Source organism: Crocodylus siamensis, chromosome 2 (genome assembly GCF_052110815.1).
Source record: "Crocodylus siamensis isolate JL-2025a chromosome 2, ASM5211081v1, whole genome shotgun sequence".
NCBI lineage: Eukaryota > Metazoa > Chordata > Crocodylia > Crocodylidae > Crocodylus > Crocodylus siamensis.
In genome coordinates this window covers 157855251-157872931 of record NC_143396.1, presented here as the reverse complement: position 1 = coordinate 157872931, position 17681 = coordinate 157855251, and the positions used below count along the sequence as shown (strand labels likewise).

Below are 17681 nucleotides of genomic sequence, written 5' to 3'. Positions count from 1 at the left end.
GCTGTTAAATCTCCTTTGTCTTCTCTTCTCCAAATTTAAATAAGCCGGGTCCTAGTACTAGTGCATGAGATTGTTCTGTCTCAAGTACTGGACTTTGCACTTGTCCTTATTGAACTTCATGAGTTGTTGTTTTTGTTTGTTTTTGGTTTTTTTTGATCCAATTCTCCAATTTGTTAAGGTCTGTCTCTCTCAATCTTAGTCCTACCCTCTAGTATATCTACTACTCCTCCCCCACCCCCAGCTTGGTATCTTCTGCAGACTTGCTGTGGGTTCACTCCATCCCATCTTCAAGATATTGAACAAAACTGGCCCCAGGACCAACCCCTGGGGTAGTCAACTTGATACCAGCTGCCAGTTAGACATCAAGCCACTGATTACTACCCTCTGAGCCCAACAATCCATCCAGTTTTGTCTTCATCTTACAGTCTATTAATCCACCCTGTATTTCTTAGCTTGCTTGCAAGAATGTTGTAGGAAACCATATCAAAAGCCTTGCTAAATTCAAGGTATATCACTGTTTTCCCTGCATCCAGAAAGCCAGTCATCTCATCATAGAAGGCAGTAAGGTTGGTCTGGCATGACTTGCTTTTGGTGAATCCATGCTGACTGTTCCTAATCACCTTCTCCAAGTGCTTAGAAACTAATTCTTTGAGGACCTGCTCCATGACTCTTCCAGGGACTCGGGTGAGGCTGATGGTCTGTAGTTCCCCAGATCTTCCTTAAATATGGGCAGTATATTTGCCCTTTCTCCAATCATCTGGGACCTCTCCCAATTGCCTCAAGCTTTCAAAGATAATAGCCAGCAGCTCTGCAGTCACATCAGCCAAGTCCCTCAGTGTTGGTGGTGGTGGTGGTGGTTCACTAATTGGCTGCTCACTTCCTCCCCAAACCGTGCTGCCAGGTGTGGTCTGGAAACTGACCTTTCTTGTCAAAACAGAGGTGAAAAAGGCATTGAGTATTTCAGCTTTTTCCATATCATCTATCACTTGGTTGCCTCTGCCCTGTGGTAAGGGACCCACACTTTTTTCTTGATCTTCCTCTTATTGCTGACCTACCTGTAGAAAACCTTGTTACCTACCACATCTCTTGCTACCTACAACTCCAGTTGTGCTTTGGCCTTCCTGATTTTATCCCTGCATGTCAGGGCAATACTTTTATACTGTTCCTTATTTGCTTGTCCAAGCTTCCACTTCTTGTAAGCTTCCTTTTTGTGCTTTTAGCTCACTGAAGTGTTCCCCACTAATCCTTGCTAGTCTTCCTGCACGTAGTTTGTTCCTGTGCCCTCCGTAAGACTTAGTTAAAATACAACCAGCAATCCTGGACTCCTTTTGCCTTTAGGTGAGACCTCCTTCCCCCACTGCTAGAGATGCTGCCCATCAGTTCCCTGAGGGAGTCAAAGTCTACTTTTCTGAAATTCAGGGTCCTTGCTTTGCTTTGCTTTGCTTTGCTTTGCTCAGGATCCTAAGCTCTATCACCTCATGGTCACTGCTGCCCAAGTTGCCATCCACTATACTACATTCCCCATCAGTTCTCTGTAAGCTGCAGGTTGAAAAGAGCATGGCCTCTAATTGGCCTCTTCAACACTTACACCAGGAAGCTGTCCCCAACACTGTTCAAAAACTTCCTGAATTTTCTGTGCACTGCTGTATTGCCTCCCCAGAAGATGAATATGAAGTCAGTGGAGCTGACCCAAATTGAGGTTTCAGTAGGTGAGGTCAAAGAGGAAATTGAACTAAACAGTAGTAAATCATCAAGACCTGATGGCAGTCTTGAAGGAGGTCTGATTGGAAACAGTCAAAGTCCTAACTGCAGTATGCAACCCATCATTTAAAAACAACCTGAGTACTAGAGGACTGCACAGTTGCCAATGTCTCCTCTATATTTGAGAGACTCTGGAGAAGTAAATGGTAGGGTCCCCTAGGGATCTGAGAGACAAGTGCTGTTCAACATTGCTACTTACCCTTTTCCCAGGTCATCTGTGAAAAGTGGTCAAATTTGCAGATGACACAATTTTTAAAAGTGGTAAAGACGAAGGTGGACTGAGAAACTACAGAAGGCTCTGACACTATTGAGCAAATGGGTACTTAAATGGCAGATAACTGAGAAATGGTGCATGTGGGCAAAAATGACCCAAGCTATACCTATGTTGTGATGGGCTGTACACTATCTGTTCTCAGACATGAAAGCGATCTGGGAGTCATTGTGGACTGTTCACTAAAAACATCAGCTCAGTGCTCAGCAGCTGTCAAATAGGCAAATAGTATTAAGGATTATTAAGAAGGGAATTGTAAACAAAATTGAAAGCATTATGCTCCTTTATAAATTCATGGTACATCCCCACATTGAGCCCTGTGGCCAATTCTGGTCCCTGTACCTCAAGAAGGATATAGAAGAACTAGAGAAGATCCAGAGAAGAGCAAGAAGGATTACTGGAGGGGCTTCCATATGAGGGGAGGATAAGGAAATTTGGAAAAGAGATACTTGAAGGGGGACATAAAGATTTACAAAATAAATGGTGAAGAAAAAGTAAATGGGGATTTATTATTTACTATCTCATGGCAAGAACTAGGTAGGGGTCACAAAGTGAAAGTTGTACATAATAAGTTTAGAACAAAAGCAGTTTTTTCACATAGCATATAGAGATTGTAGATGGACTTGTCCATAGAGATTGGACAAGTTCTTGGAGGAAAGGGGCATCTATAGCTATTGATCATGGGAGTTAAGGGCACAGCCTCTGAACTGGAACTTAGACCTTAAATGCTGGAGGCTGTAAGTGAGAGAGGAACAATGGGGGCAACCTAGTCACATCCTTTTCACTCGCCCTTTTAGCCTCCATTCTTTCTCACTGTGCAATGGGACATTGGGCAAGATGAACATATGAGCTGACCCAGTAGATGGCAGTTCTTAGGTTTTTAGGATATCTAGGTATTCTACCACTACTCTTGTTTGTGGTATTTGACAATTGACTGAGTGTATTGGCAAGTTGAATGTTGAAATGAGGCTCCAGGCTCTCTACAGTTACCAAATGTACATCTTAAACTTCTTACTTGGGGCTAGGCAGATGTACATATTGCGCTCCGCAGTATTTGTATGGAAGTGGCAAGTAGCAGGAGAATTTTCTCTTTGCAGTGTTTTGAGGAGCACAGGATGGGGAGAAGGGTGATATTGGTATATCTTCCCACAAACTCCTAAAATAAGGGTACAGCAGGAGAGGTCGCAGCAAACTAACAAGCTCTGTGTGAAGTTGCTTGAGTAAACGGCAAGTAGCCTGGTCTTGCTACAGAGAACTGACAATACTTAAAAAGCCAAGCTTTGGTATTTTGGAGTAGGCCTATTATAACCAACTTCTTGCTGTCTCGTGGAAATTTTAGTTTTAGTGCAATTTTAGCTAAAGTAAAAATATTGCAGAGGGCATCACTAGTCAAAGAAAGGAGAGCAGATAATATTGAAAAGAGGAGAGGGATCCTGCATTCATTGGTTTCAAAATTTCTCCCTTGAAGTTGAATGTCATTAAATTTGTTTCATTTGTGTTTTTAGTTTTGGCTATGTGCTTTAGTTAGTGTTACCACTATAAACCTTGTCTCCTGCAGGTAATACATCTTACTGAAGAGCTAAAACAGGTCAGTTCAGAGAGAGACAAACTCACTGAAGAACTAAATAATAAAAGCAAAGAAGAAAATGACCAACTTCAGTTGCTAAAGGAACAAGTCTTGTCTGTCACTCGGGAAAACACAACACTTCAGGAAAAATTGGAGGGTTTATTGCTAGAGAAGGAACCATGTAAAAAATGCTCCTCTCCGGTAATTGTTTTCTGTTGCCAAACTATGTAAAATACAAATTATAATCTTTCAATTTGAAGTAAGAATGCAGTTTAAAACCCCTTGGGGTGCAGGGGTGGGGATATGTTCTTGGGAACAGTTAACACTACAGTTCTCAACTATTGGAAGCTCCTAGCTATCAAATTCAGTTTACCATATCCTAGCTAAATACTATATTTCATCTTTATCAGGAATGAGGATTTCCTAATGCAAGTAATACAATAATGGAATGAGTTGGCTTGCAGAGATGCAGCTCCCATGTGCAATAGCTAAATAAAGTTATTTGACTTACTAAAACCTATATTTCACTGGGGATGCATGAAGAAGGCTTGGTAATGGGATATAAAGATGTTGACTCTCTTTAGTAGATCTTGTGTCTCTTGCGAATTCAGTTGCTAGTTGTGATGCTAAACAAATAAATATGGACACTTCAAAGGGCATACTGTTGAAAATAACTCAACTTCTTAGGTTCCTTGAAGAAGTTTTAGAACCTTTTAAAGGTAAACCATTCTCATTGTTCACCTTGCCTAAGTGAAGAAATAAGACGAGTAGTAAACAATATTGCATCTATCCTGGTCAGTCTTCCTCAGATTTAAACATTAATGTGACATTGGCTGGTTAGGACTTTCCAACAACATGTTTCAGAACCCGTTTTCATATTTGTCCTTTTAAATTTCTCCCTGCTAAATTAGTTTAGTCTTGTCTCGACATCTTTAAAATACTTCATTTTACATGGTATACTAGACAATGTTATCAAGATTCAGAATGTTAGTTCTTATGTTTTTTGCATTCAGTGGTCATGTGTGGAAATCTTAGTAGCCCTGATTCTGTTCTTGAACCTCCTTTAAGCAAGTTAACAAGGTGTTTTTTTTTTATTACTTACTATTTTTTCCCCTCAATTTAAAAAAAAAAAAAAAATCAAACAGATCCAGCAGCTTCAAGAAAAGTCTGTCAAGCAGGAACAGCTGCTCCTCTTGAGAGAGAGGAGTCAGGCTCAACAGAAATTTCATGAAGTGGAAGAGATGAAATGTAACGAATCTAGGATGGAGTCTCCAGAAAGAACAAAAATAGTTCCTGCTCCAAAACTGTATGACTGTCAAGAAATTAATTCAGTAATTCAAGAAAGAGATTATTTGAAAATGCAACTAGAAGCTCTTCAACGTGAAAGGGATTACCTCAAGGACATGATGCAGGAAACAAGTCCCACAGTAAGGAAAAATAATTTAATTTTTTAACTAAAGGATCAAGTTATTCTTCCTGAACACTGGGATACTGAATACTTCATCTCTCCCCTCAGAAAAATGACTTTTTTTTTCTTTAATGTCCAGAGCTCAAAGGACCAGGAACTCATAAATGCACATGGTTCTGTCAAACAGCATCAGGAAATGACTGAAGAACTGAAAAGAAGTATTTCAGAGAAGGAAAGTCAGTTCTCTGAAGTACAAGAGGTGATTGGGCAAACAATCAATGAACTGCACCAGAAGGTAAGACTTAAATAAACAAACCCCATATTCAGATTTGTGGTGTCTGTTCTTTTTCAAGCATCTACTTAAAGGATGGGCGGTATAATTCTAATTGTAACTTCACCCAAGACGTTAATTTTCCCTCCCAAGTATTTTGACCTTCTCGCCAACAAGACCCAAATCCTAAAGGGGAAGGGGGAAACTGAACTGAACTAGCTGTGCTATTGTGAACAGTAATCATTACTTATTAAGAGCTGAAATGCTCTTCGAGTTGTACATAACAAGTTCCTGTGTACTTCCCTGGGGGACGTAGTTTTTATTTTTGTATAGCTGGTAAAACCCTACTTTTTCCTAAAATTGTTTTTAATGCATGTCTCTTTAATCATCTTGGCATTAGTAAGGAGAAGGATAGCTAGGGGGGTGTGTGCCCTGGACAAACCCTGCTGGAGAACGGGTGGTGGGGAAATTTTTTTTCCAAGAATCTTACCTGTTGTTGCAAAAATGGTCTGCCTGTCCCAGTTGTTCTTGCTATAGCAGAAGTGCAGGGTCTGTGCACCAAGCTGTTTGTTGCAACAGGAGCAGTGTGAGGTGGCACCAGCTGCTGCTTTGCTGGTATGTGGACTCACCATGGGATGATGCTCTGGGACTCATACCCCACTAGTCTACCCCATGTTTTATGCTACTGCTAGTAAGGAAAAATTCCACTTAAATGCATATCCTTTATCTCTGTGAGCCATCTCCATTTTAAGTTTGTAACAAAGTAACTTTTTTATGAGTTTTGGCAGGAGGGGAGAGTGTCCATTGTGAACATAGGAAATTTGAATATTTTATTCTAGTAATAAGCCTGATCACAGTGGAAATAACCATAAACCTTTATTGTAAATCTAAATTTAAAATTCCTCCTTCACCTCTGCCCCCTCTTGCCCCAGCTATAAACTGACTAAATACTGAAATTGTCTACTGGGATAGATTACACTTAAAGCCAAAACTATCAAATGCTGTTTAGATATTTAAGTATGAAGATGCATATTTTCACCTTGACCAAATTGTTAATTGAAGCATAAATCGATCCTTTTGAAACAGATAAGAGTTTTCAGAGCAGAGTCAGTGTACTAGATTTAACAAACTCTCAAAATAATTGCAGAACTCATTATAGGATGTGTGCCTGTGCAGATGTGCTTTTTAAGCATTTGATAGTTTTGGCTTTAAGTGTAATCTATCCAAACAGACAATTTCAGTATTTAGTCAGTTTATAGTTGGGGCAAGAGGGGGCAGAGGTGAAAGAGGAATTTAAAATTCCGATTTACAATAAAGGTTTATGGTTATTTCCACCCCCTCACGCCTCTTCCCTCCCCCCTCCCCTTCCACCACAACAGACTTACCAACTAGAGGCAGCTGTATTAGAAATCTGATCGGTATTGGCCAATATGCCTCTATTGGTATCAGCCCCCAAAATCTCTATTGGTGCACCCTTACACAGAACCCAAACAATCAAACTAGCTTTTCACTTTCATGTTGTCTTAATATTACAGTAATTATCAATACATGTTACACAGTCTACCGAACACACTGTCACTTGACTCCTACACAGCTTCAGGACTTTGAGGCTGAAGGGATTCTTGCTGTGGTCACAGAGGATGGAAGAATGTTCTACAAATTACTAAAAATATAACGGGGTAAATAAACTTGCACCAATAGCTTGCTTCCAACTCACCCCCTCGCAACTGTTTACAGTCTGCATACCAGTTTGGCAAGGATTAAATTTCCAGAAGAGAGTACCATATTCTTGGAATCCTCCAAAGTAATTTAATGTGTGAGGTGTCAACTGTAGAAGTATTTCCTAGGTTTCAAAGTGGCAGATTTAAGTTGTGCTACATAGTCCCTTTTGGAATTGTTAAATATTGTTGTACACTTTTTGCAAGGTCCTGACTGGTAGAATACAAAAAGGTATTTAATTACTAATCATGTAATATTTTGTGTGTTCAGTCTATGAAAATTCAGGCAGAAATGGAAAAGCTACAGGAAGAGCTGAAGCAGCAGCAAGAGCAGGTTGATATTCAGAAGAACTTGGTAGCAGAACGAGAAAAGGAACTGCAGAAGACCAAGGAAAAGCTAACCGAAGAAACAATACAACTACAAGAGAAGGCAGGTTTTAATAGCAAGGATATAAGGACTCTTCCATAAAGTTTTTTTTCAAGATAAAGAATGCTTGCTCTTTGCTAGTACAAAGAGTAGTTTCTAGAAAAGTATCTGGCATTATTGGAGAATAATTTGAGCTGTCAAGTGCTAACCAGTACTGAACATCTTACTTATGTCTTCATTTTTGCACATCTTAGTCATTTTCTTACTTGCATTTAGTATGGGCGTCTATTTACTTCATTCTTTGTGTTGCCTTACACACGCACACAATTTATGGTGGTACAAGGCAACCAAAGGCAATGTTTTTGTCTTTGTGTCTCTGCACTCGTGGGCTGTGGACAGACAAACAGTTAGAGCAGGATCAAAAGGAACGGAGAACTGCTGTTCAAGAGTGTGCTGCAGCTCTTGCACTGTAATTGTTAATAAGTGCATGAGCCTGTAAAACTGCCAGCTTTAACCCTGCTTGATTCATAAAGTATGTGTAGTCCTGCTATTCTTGTATCCCTACAGATGAGTCAGAAAGTGAAGCAGCAGCAGCAGCTTTCCCCCTTCCTTCTTATAACCAATGTGTGTTTGTTCATGCCCTTAGTTTCTCCTCCAGCTTGCTTCTAGAGAAAAGTCAAAATCTTAAGCTTGCTTTGTCTGATACACGTTTGTCTCCAATAATATGGGATCATGGCTAAGAAGCTCTTGTTCACAGCCTTTTTTGGAGAGAGCAAAAAAACTTAACCATTATCACGGTCTAATATTTTTATTTATTCAGGAGTCAAAAGCTCCTTGCTCCCTGTATGTATATTTCTGGTATGGGCTGTGTACAACAATGGGCATTCCAAATGTTAAACTACGTAAGAGAAAAAAGCCTCTAACTCCACTGGGAAACTAGAGGACTAAGAAATCTTCACAGTTTTAAAGTCTTCAAAAGAAACATGGATTGGAAGATGCAAAGTCAGACAAGGACTAGGATTGCTAAAACTGTTGCAGTGCCTTGCTTGGCAGTAGGGGAGGAGCATTGGTGATGCAGGTGAAGTCATGAAGAACATTCTGGAAGAGGCTTGTTTGCAAAAACACAATTTTAAGATTTAATTTAAAAATAGCAATTGGTGGCAAGTCAAGTTGTTGGTATTAGTCATATGACAGCCCCATGGTTTTGCAAGATAAAGGTGACTTGACCTCAACTCCCTGTGGTTGTGTCACTAGTGTCAAGAATATACTTGGCAACTTCCTACTTGAAATTGGTGTCCTGATTTTATGGAAAACTTTAGAGAGAGAACTTTAGGGACATGATCAATGTATAACAATGAAGTATGCATAAAGTTATAATATTCACTCAATATTTTTAACAGATAAGCAAGTTGAATGAAGAGTTGAATTTGGCAACTAGAGAGAAGCATCAGCTGCTGGATGAGTTGAGAGAAAGGATTGAGGGTGGAGATTACCAGTTGCACCAGGAACAGAACTGCTCTTTTGCACATGAAAACAACCAGCTTCAGCAGATGCTGGTGTGTTGTAGGGCAGAGAGAGACAAACTGAAGGCAGACCTTCAAGAGAAAACTGAGGAGGTACAGTAGGCTCTGACTTGTATACTTTTAAGTGTTTCTGTCTTGCAATATTTAGCAGTGATCGGTGTCACATAGCTTTTGGGCCTGCTGACAGTAATATCTTCTGTTTGATTTCAGAAGGGCTGGTTTTGTTTTAATACAGTAATTCTGGATGAACTCCCCTTTAAGTGTTTTAAATTTTAAAGGCATGGTTTTAAGGCCAGATTTGGTTGGTGAAAACTGACATTTTGTTTTCTGTATGTGCTTGCTTCAAGATTTTTTTTCCTGAAATCTTGAGAGAACTTAAGCTGTCCTTGTTATCCTTCCATGAGGCTACATCGTAACCTTTTAAAAGTGCACATACTTTCCAAACTTGTTTTCAAAGTTGTTAAGGAACTTTATTTCCCAAGGCTTTGTCTTTTCACAGTACATGGCATAATTCTGAGTTGGAGCCTCAAGGGAAGATAATCTAGCTGCTCAGAAATACTGACTACTTTTCTACCCAGTTTAACTGGCCCATCAGCCTTTTCAAAACCCTGTAATGTCTTTTTTTGGATCTTCTTCTTTCTTTAGGTCCTACTTCAAAGTTAATGAACATCCCCCTGTAGGCTGATCACTATACTATGTTTCATGCGTTTCAGTCTATGAAAATTCAGGTAGAAAGGGAAAATCTACAGGAGGAGCTGAAGCATCAGGAAGAGCTGGCTGATATCCAGAAGAACTTGTTAGCAGAAAGAGAGAAGGAGCTGCAGACGACTACAGAAAAGCTAACAGAAGAAACAACACAACTGCAAGAGAAGGCAGGTTTTAATAGCAAGAAAATAAGGGCTCTTGCATAAATTTGTTCCAGGATAAAAAACACTTGCTGTTGACTAGTGCAAAGAGTTCTCCAATAGTATTTCCTTCAGTAAGATCTGGCCCTATTGGAGCTGTTGGGTACTAAGCAGTACTAGAAGCTTTGGCTCATAACTATCTTCATTTTTATGTATTTTAGGCCATGGAGAAATGTACACATGGAATTGCTTCAAAATGGGAGGCAGAGCTATTGCTCAGGAGTGCTCCACAATTGTTATGCTGTAAATGGTTAGGTGTACATAAGCCTGTTTAACACACATGAACAGCATCCCCCCAACTCTAACCCTACTTCATTCATAGGTAAAGGAGTGGTTTTGGTATGCTTGTATCACTAGACAATGGAGCACACTGCTGTAGGTTTGGAGCAGTAACAGTTTTCCTTTTTTGCCCCTCCAGATGTTACATTACTCTCAGGATATAGTTGAAGTTGTTTCCTCTGGCATCTTATCTTTAAACCTATAATGTGGAATGCCAGTGAGGGTATTTGAATTAAGGGATCAGTGCTCTCCCTCGTATAGCAGGGGTAGGTGAAATATGGCCTGCGGGCCAGATCTAGCCTTAGGATGGACTTTGGCCTAGGGTGGGTCCCTCAGTCCTATCATAGTATCATAGTAGCTAGAGTCGGAAGGGACCTAGGTAGATCATCTAGTCCGACCCCTGCCTTGGCAGGAAAGAGCACCAGGGTCAGATGACCCCGGCAAGGTGCTTATCTAACTTCCTTTTAAAAATCCCCAGGCTAGGAGCCTGCACCACTTCCCCTGGAAGCCGGTTCCAGGCCCTAGCCGCCCTGACTGTGAAGTAGCGCCTCCTAATATCTAATCTAAACTTACCCTCCGCCAGCTTGTGACCGTTATTCCTGGTCACTCCTGGCAGCGCACGGGGGAACAGGGACTCCCCCAATACCTGCTGATCCCCCCTGACCAGTTTGTAGCAGGCCACAAGGTCCCCCCTTAACCTTCTCTTGTGGAGGCTAAACAGGTTCAGGTCCCGTAGCCTCTCCTCATAAGGCCTGCCCTGCTGACCCCTGATCATACGAGTGGCCCTCCTCTGGACTCTTTCCATATCGTCCACGTCCCTCTTGAAGTGTGGCGCCCAGAACTGGACGCGGTACTCCAGCTGCGGCCTGACCAGTGCCGCATAGAGGGGGAGGATCACCTCCCTGGACCTGCTCGAGATGCATCTGTGGATGCATGACAGGGTACGGTTGGCCTTCTTGACTGCCTCCCCACACTGCTGGCCCACGTTCATCGTGGAGTCAATGACGACTCCAAGATCCTTTTCCGTCTCCGTGCTGGCAAGAGGGGAGTTCCCCAACCTGTAAGTGTGGTGCCGGTTCTTCCTCCCCATGTGCAACACCTTGCACTTATCAGTGTTAAACCCCATCCTATTCTCATCCGCCCACCTGTTGCAACCTGTCAAGGTCAGCTTGTAGCCTATTGCACCCTTCTAGCATCCTGCCTGGCCCAGATGCTGTTCATCCCATGACAAGTCCTGCCACCCCTAGGCACACAGTGGCACTAAGGTGACTCCATAGCCAGACTGCATTTCCAAGTAGCTTCTTCCAAGTTCTGCTGACCTCCATGAACACTGGGCAGGGTCTGAGTCCCAGGCTGAGTGCACAGTTCCAGCTCTGGACTGCTGCCCCCCCCCCCCGCCACCTCTCCCCAGCCGTAAGTGGTGGCAGCAGCAGGAAAAAAAAAAGACCCTGGGGCCTGTGCTGGGGTGCCCTGCTCTCTGCCCTGGGTCCTGCTCTTTCTTGCCCCTGCTGCCACCTGTGGCTGGGGTGGGCAGGTCTGGAGTGGGCACTGCAGGGATCACAGCCTTCCACATAAGGCAGGCTGGGGCCTGAGCTGTGTGCTCGGGCCAGGGCTCAGACTGCCCATGTGGGTCCTGACATGTCTTCCTGCTGCTGGTAGCCACGCAACCTCTCCAGCCCCTCAGATTCTGCACAGGCAGGTACTGAGCTCCAGGCTGAGCACATAACTCCAGCCTGCCCCATGGGGTGCCCAAGCTCCCTTCAGCCCCTGCTTCAGACCCACCAGCTCTGCTATGATGAGTGATGGTGGTGGAGATAAAAACCAGGACCCAGATCCTGTGCCAAACCTACCCTATGGCTCTTCATACTGCCTCTGGCACCCTCACCAGTCCACCTACACCCACACCAGCTTCCCCCCACCCTGCATCCTAATCCCACATAAGGAGGTTCGGTGTGCTGTTGCATGGAAGGGTGGGGCTTTCACCCAGCTCACGACAGCTCACCAAAACTCCCTATGTTTGGTCTCTAGGCCCAAATAATTGCCCAATCCTGCTCTATAGGATTCCCTTCTACCACTATTGGAGATCAGGATACTAGGCTAGATGGACCATTGGTCTGATCCAGATTGGTACTTCTTCATAGTCTTATGCCAGATAATTTTATCCTGAGATTTAAAATTGGCAGATGTAGAATCACAAAATGGTTTTAAACAACAACTTCTTTTGTCATGCCAGGACAAGTTTTAACCTCTAGTCACCTAGAGACCGTTTAACCCTTCTCTCCACTTCCTTCCTCTTTCCTGCCCTGAAGTGCATCAAAGAAATATTTTATGCAGGTTTTTCTTGGAGAAAAGGACAAAAAAAATTCCAAAACCTATTACCTCAGACTATCTAGTCTTATGTTTGTGTCTTGTAATTCAGTTGTCATGCTGTGTCTCTTGCTTTTTCAGTCTTTGAAAATTCAGGTAGAAATGGAAAAGCTTCAGGAGGAGGTGGAACATCAGAAAGAGCAAGTTGATATCCAGAAGAATTTGTTAGCAGAAAAAGAAAAGAAACTGCACTGGACTGAAGAAAAGCTAATAGAAGAAACAATGCAACTACAGGAGAAGGCAGGTTTTAAGTGGGGGAAAGAAGGAGGGGTTCTTCACTAAAGGTAGTGCTAGAATAACCAACACTTGTTCTTTGCTATTACAAAGAGCACTTCCTTCAAAAGGGCCTGGACCCTTTTGTTTTTGTAGAACAGTTGGATTCATTGACACACGCATACTGAGAATCTGTCTTCATCCTTGTGACTCTTAGGACATGGGCAAATAATATGTGGCTGGTAATACACCTCTGGAGCAGGCCCAAAAGGGGAGAGGGAGATGCATGTTGGGAGTGTGCTACAACTGGTATGCTGTAACTTAATAGTGGTGCATAAACCTGTAATGGAAGAAGTCAGTTGTATTGCCCCTTCTGAAACCAATCTGTACCCATTTCCTTATGCACTTAGTTCCTTCTTCAGCTTGCTCCTAGAGGAAAGTCAAAATCGTAAACTTGCTGCCAGTCTGATGTGAAAGAGTTATCACAAAGGCATGGTCATAGTGAATAAGTCTTTTAGCAATCTTCCATGGAGAAAAGAACAAAAACATGAAGAATCTAGAACCTTTATCTCAGTCTGTCTAGATTTATGCTTCCTCAGGACTGGGTGATTTAAGTCAAGTTTTGTTGCCTATATGAATGTTTCTATTCTTTGTTATGCATAGCAGGCAGGCCTTAGTCTAAATGTTGATCTAGACAAAAAAAGGCCTTAGTCAGAAAAGCCAAATACTAAGAGAGCTTCCTATTAAGGTCTTTAACAGAAGAATAGGATGGGGAAAAACGGTTAGACCTGAGACTAAGATTTGCTCAAACAGATCAATGAGTTTGTTTTCAGGGAGATGCGGGGGGAGTATTGATTTTGCAGGTAAAGACATGAAGTCTTTTTCATTCTGAAGAAGACTTGTTTCCAAAGAACCATTGAAGATTTAAATATAGCAATCAATGCCAAGTCAAGTTGTTACCACTTATCACATAACAGCCCTATGTTATTGTGAGTTAAAGGTGATTTGACCTCACAGCTCCCTTAAGTGAGTGGCTAGTGCCAAGAACATGGTTGGCAACTTCCTACTTGATCTCTTGTACACCAAAGGTGATGTGTGTTTTTTTTGTTTTTGTTTTTTTTAAAAAAGGGAGGGAACATTTTAGGGTTACAATTGACTGAAAAAATGTACTGCACAATGTTAGAACACATTCAATCAAATTTTTAATAGATTGAGAAGTTGAATGAAGAGTTGAACTTAGCGACTAGAGAAAAGCATCAGCTACTGGATAAACTAAGAGAAACTGAGGATGGGGATAACCAGTTGCACCAACTAGAGAAACAGAGCTGTTCTCTAGCACAAGAAAAAGACCAGCTCCAGCAAATGCTGGCTTGTGTTGCGGCTGAGAAGGATAAACTGGAGGCGGACCTCCAGGAGAGCATTGAGAAGGTATTTGTATGTCCCGAGTAATAGTATGGCTTGGTTAAACAAAGTGTTCCCTTGAAATACTCCTTCAGTGATTGGCATCAGATATCTTTGGGCCTGTGGTTTGTTTTTTTGTGTGTTGAGGAGTAAGGGGGCATTGGTTGTTTTACTTTTGATGCCACATTTGGGTGAACTGGCTTGACTAAGGACTCTGAGAATTTTTAGGGCCCAGGCCTAAGACTAAAATTGATTGGCTAAAACTGTCACATGCTTTATGCATGTGTTTGCTCCTTCTCTTTGCGTTCACCCTACCCTGGTAAATTTTAGAAAGAAATTATAACAGATTTCTCTAAAGCAAAACTTCAGCTATAACTAATATGGTAATGTTATACTTAATTTAGTTTAATATAATGTTCCTTTATTTTGGTGCCACAGTGTAACAAGTGGGCATCCTGGGGCTGGTTTCAACATTGGCCCACCCACTTGTCTTTTGGCAAACTGCCTCCCTTCCTCATCCGCCATGCCCTGGTGTTAATAAGTATCCAGTGTTAATCAGACAGGAGGCTGCCTGTTTGCATGCCCTGATGTCAAGGGCCTATGTACACAACTCCAACTACACCTGTACTAATGTCCCATGCCTCACAGATGTTTCCTCCAGTGGTTCACCCTGGGACTCGCACCCCACCAGAGCTTGTGGTCCCAGTGCCTTCACCCTGGGTTCTTTCTTTATACATGAGCACATGCATACTCTGGGCCTCCAAGCCAGTCTCATGGGATCAGGGCTTCAAGCCCCATCCCCTTTGTCCTCCTTGGGCAATCCCTTATCCCTGGCCCCAGGAGCTTCCTTAATAGCTCCCCAAGGCTCAGGGCTCCATCCCATGGAGCTTCTCTTTGGCTTCTTATACACGGCCTCAGGACTCTACTGCAAGCCTGGGCACTGCCACAGTCCCATCTGCCTGACCTGAGCCCTGCTTCAGTGCTCTCAGTGAGCCTGGGCTCCCCCTGCTTTGGTCTCACCCACCAGGGATGTGGGAGTGCGGTTAGGAGGTACCCTGTACTCACTTTTCACCAGGGAAGTAACTGGCCTGGCATTTCTGGGGAACTACCGTGCCACAGGTAGCTCCACCAGGCCCCTTTCCCCGGCAGGGTGCAGTTTTCAGTCTGACTGGCACTGCAGCTAGCTGTGAGCTGCCCTGGTGCTGCCACTCAGGCCCCTGCAAGTAACAGAGCACAGTTAACTGCACTACTGATCCCAGCCCTCTTCCAAGCAAATGTTGAGTCGTCTCCAAATTCATGTACTGGAGACCATATCCACTTACTTATATAGAAATAACTAGCAAATATTTCACGCAACATTTTTCATCTTTTTTTCCTCCCCCAATGTTTTCAGAAAACAGTATGTATTAGATTTGTAGTATGTAAGTTAAACATTTTCTGTATTTAAGTTTTGGGGAAAAAAACAGTACATGTTATGTCTTGGGAAATAAAATTCCTTGTCATCTTTGAAAACAAGTTAGGATGGGGATGTATGTTTTGGAAAGATCTGGCGTGTGTAGCTACAGAGAAGGATAAGTTGAGGGCAGGGGCTTTATTTTCATTTTAAAATAAAAATAACTCCTCCCCCCACCCCCCAGTTGTCTTTTTATGTGGCTACAGACACTGTCTTTCCAAAACATACATCCTAACATTGTTTTCAAAGATGGCAAGGAATTCTATTTCCCAAGACATAATGAGTGTTTGGGTTTTTTCCAAGACTTAATTCAGAAAACTTAGAATTATTTGGGGATGTCAAGAAAAGTGCATAGCAGACATGCCAGTTATACTTTACAGAACCTAGTAATCTTTTTATTTTTGCCTTTTCAAGGTCCTGCTTCCTAGTTAACAGGCACCATTGTATTCTGAGTGATTATCATGCCATGTCTCTTGTTTCAGTCCCTGAAAATTCAGGCAGACATGGAAAATCTCCAGAAGGAGCTGAATCAGCAGAAAGAGCAAGTTGATATCCAGAACAGCTTGTTAGCAGAGAAAGAAAAGGAACTGCAGAGGGCTGAAGAAAATCTAACAGAGGAAAAAACACAACTACAAGAGAAGGTAAGTTTTAATAGCAAGAATGCATAAGGGCTTTTATGTAAATCCCTGCTAGGGCAAAAAAGGAGTGCTTACCACTTCTGGAGAACAAGCAAAGCTGCTTGCTAAGCAATTTGCTCATACATTTCTTCATCCTTATATCTTAGTTCTTTCTCCATTTTGTTCCTAAAGGAAGGTTAAAATACTAGGCTTGTACCAATACTAACTTGTACCAAGTTGTCACAATGGTATGGACTATGGAAAAATGGCTAAGAAGCATGTTTTTGCCCTTTTTTCTCTAAGAAAAGGCTGTGAACAAGTGAGAATAATTAGAAAATCAGGGTTGGAAGGGACCTCAAGAGGTCACTTAGACTAACCCCCTGCTATATCATCCCATGTAAGGCTTTGTCAACCAGGTCTTAACCTCCAAGGATGGAGATTTTGCTACCCTCTGGGTAGTGTGTTCCAGTGCTTTACTACCCTTCTAGTCAAAGTGCAGGTTAGACATTAAGAAAAACTTTCCTTGCTGCAACTTGAGAACGTTGCTCCTTGTTCTGTCATGTGCCACCACTGAAAACAGTCTAGCTCCAGCCTCTTTGGAACCACCCTTCAGAGAGTTGAAGGCTGCTTTTAAATCCCCTCTGTTTTCTCCTTGCCAGGCTAAATAAGCTCAGTTTCCTTTAGCCTCTCCTCACTTGTGTGCCCTAGCTACCTAACAATTTTCACTTTCCTCTGCTGAACTCCTTCCGATTTTGTCCACATCCATCCTCTAGTGGGGAGTGAAACTAAACACAGTACTCCAAGATGTGGCCTCACCAATGCCAAAAAGAGGGGAAGAATCATTTCCCTCAATCTGCTGAAAGTGCTCCTACAAATGCAGCCCAGTATGCCATTACCCTTCTTCACGACAAAGGCACGCTGTTGGCTTATGGAGCTTGTCTGCTCCAACCCCTCTTCTGCAGAGCTGCAGCCTGGCTAGTCAGCCCCCAGCCTGTGCTGGTGCATGGGATTGTTCCGTCCTAAGGGTAGGACTTTGCTGCTGCTGCCCCAAGTCTGCAACAGGCTGCAGGTTCTGAGCAATTAGGGGGAGGGGGTGCTGAGGAGTAGTCACAGGGTGCTGCACTCAGAAAATAAGATACTGTTAATGGCTCCTGCTGCTGCCACTGCATATAGTTTCATAGTTTCTAGGGTCAAAAGGGACCTGAGCAGATCATCTAGTCTGACCCCCTGCCATGGCAGGAAAGAGTACTGGGGTCAAATGACCCCAGCAAGATGTTCATCTAACCTCCTCTTAAACACCCCCAGGGTCGGAGCCTGCACCACTTCTCTTGGAAGCTGGTTCCAGACCCTAGCCGCCCTGACTATGAAGTAGCGCCTCCTGATATCTAACTTAAACCTACCCTCTGCCAGCTTGTGACCGTTATTCCTAGTCGCTCCTGGCAGTGCTCGGGGGAACAGTGACTCCCGCAAAGCCTGCTGATCCCCCCTGACTAGTTTATAACAGGCCACAAGATCCCCCCTCAGCCTTCTCTTTTGGAGGCTGAACAGGTTCAGGTCCCA

The 17681-nt window shown here is 42.8% G+C and overlaps 1 protein-coding gene across 4 annotated transcripts in view; it reads left to right on the top strand.

The window, feature by feature from the left end:
- The window catches only part of CENPE (centromere protein E), an 80692-nt gene that overhangs the window by 32118 nt on the left and 30893 nt on the right, over positions 1-17681 (top strand). For all 4 annotated transcript variants that reach the window (XM_090031908.1, XM_090031909.1, XM_090031907.1 and 1 more), the window contains 9 exons: positions 3591-3800; positions 4745-5026; positions 5147-5302; positions 7268-7426; positions 8764-8979; positions 9600-9758; positions 12519-12677; positions 13860-14078; positions 15987-16145. In XM_090031908.1, coding sequence (XP_089888034.1) covers positions 3591-3800; positions 4745-5026; positions 5147-5302; positions 7268-7426; positions 8764-8979; positions 9600-9758; positions 12519-12677; positions 13860-14078; positions 15987-16145 — 1719 coding nt within the window. The remainder of the gene's footprint in view (positions 1-3590; positions 3801-4744; positions 5027-5146; positions 5303-7267; positions 7427-8763; positions 8980-9599; positions 9759-12518; positions 12678-13859; positions 14079-15986; positions 16146-17681) is intronic.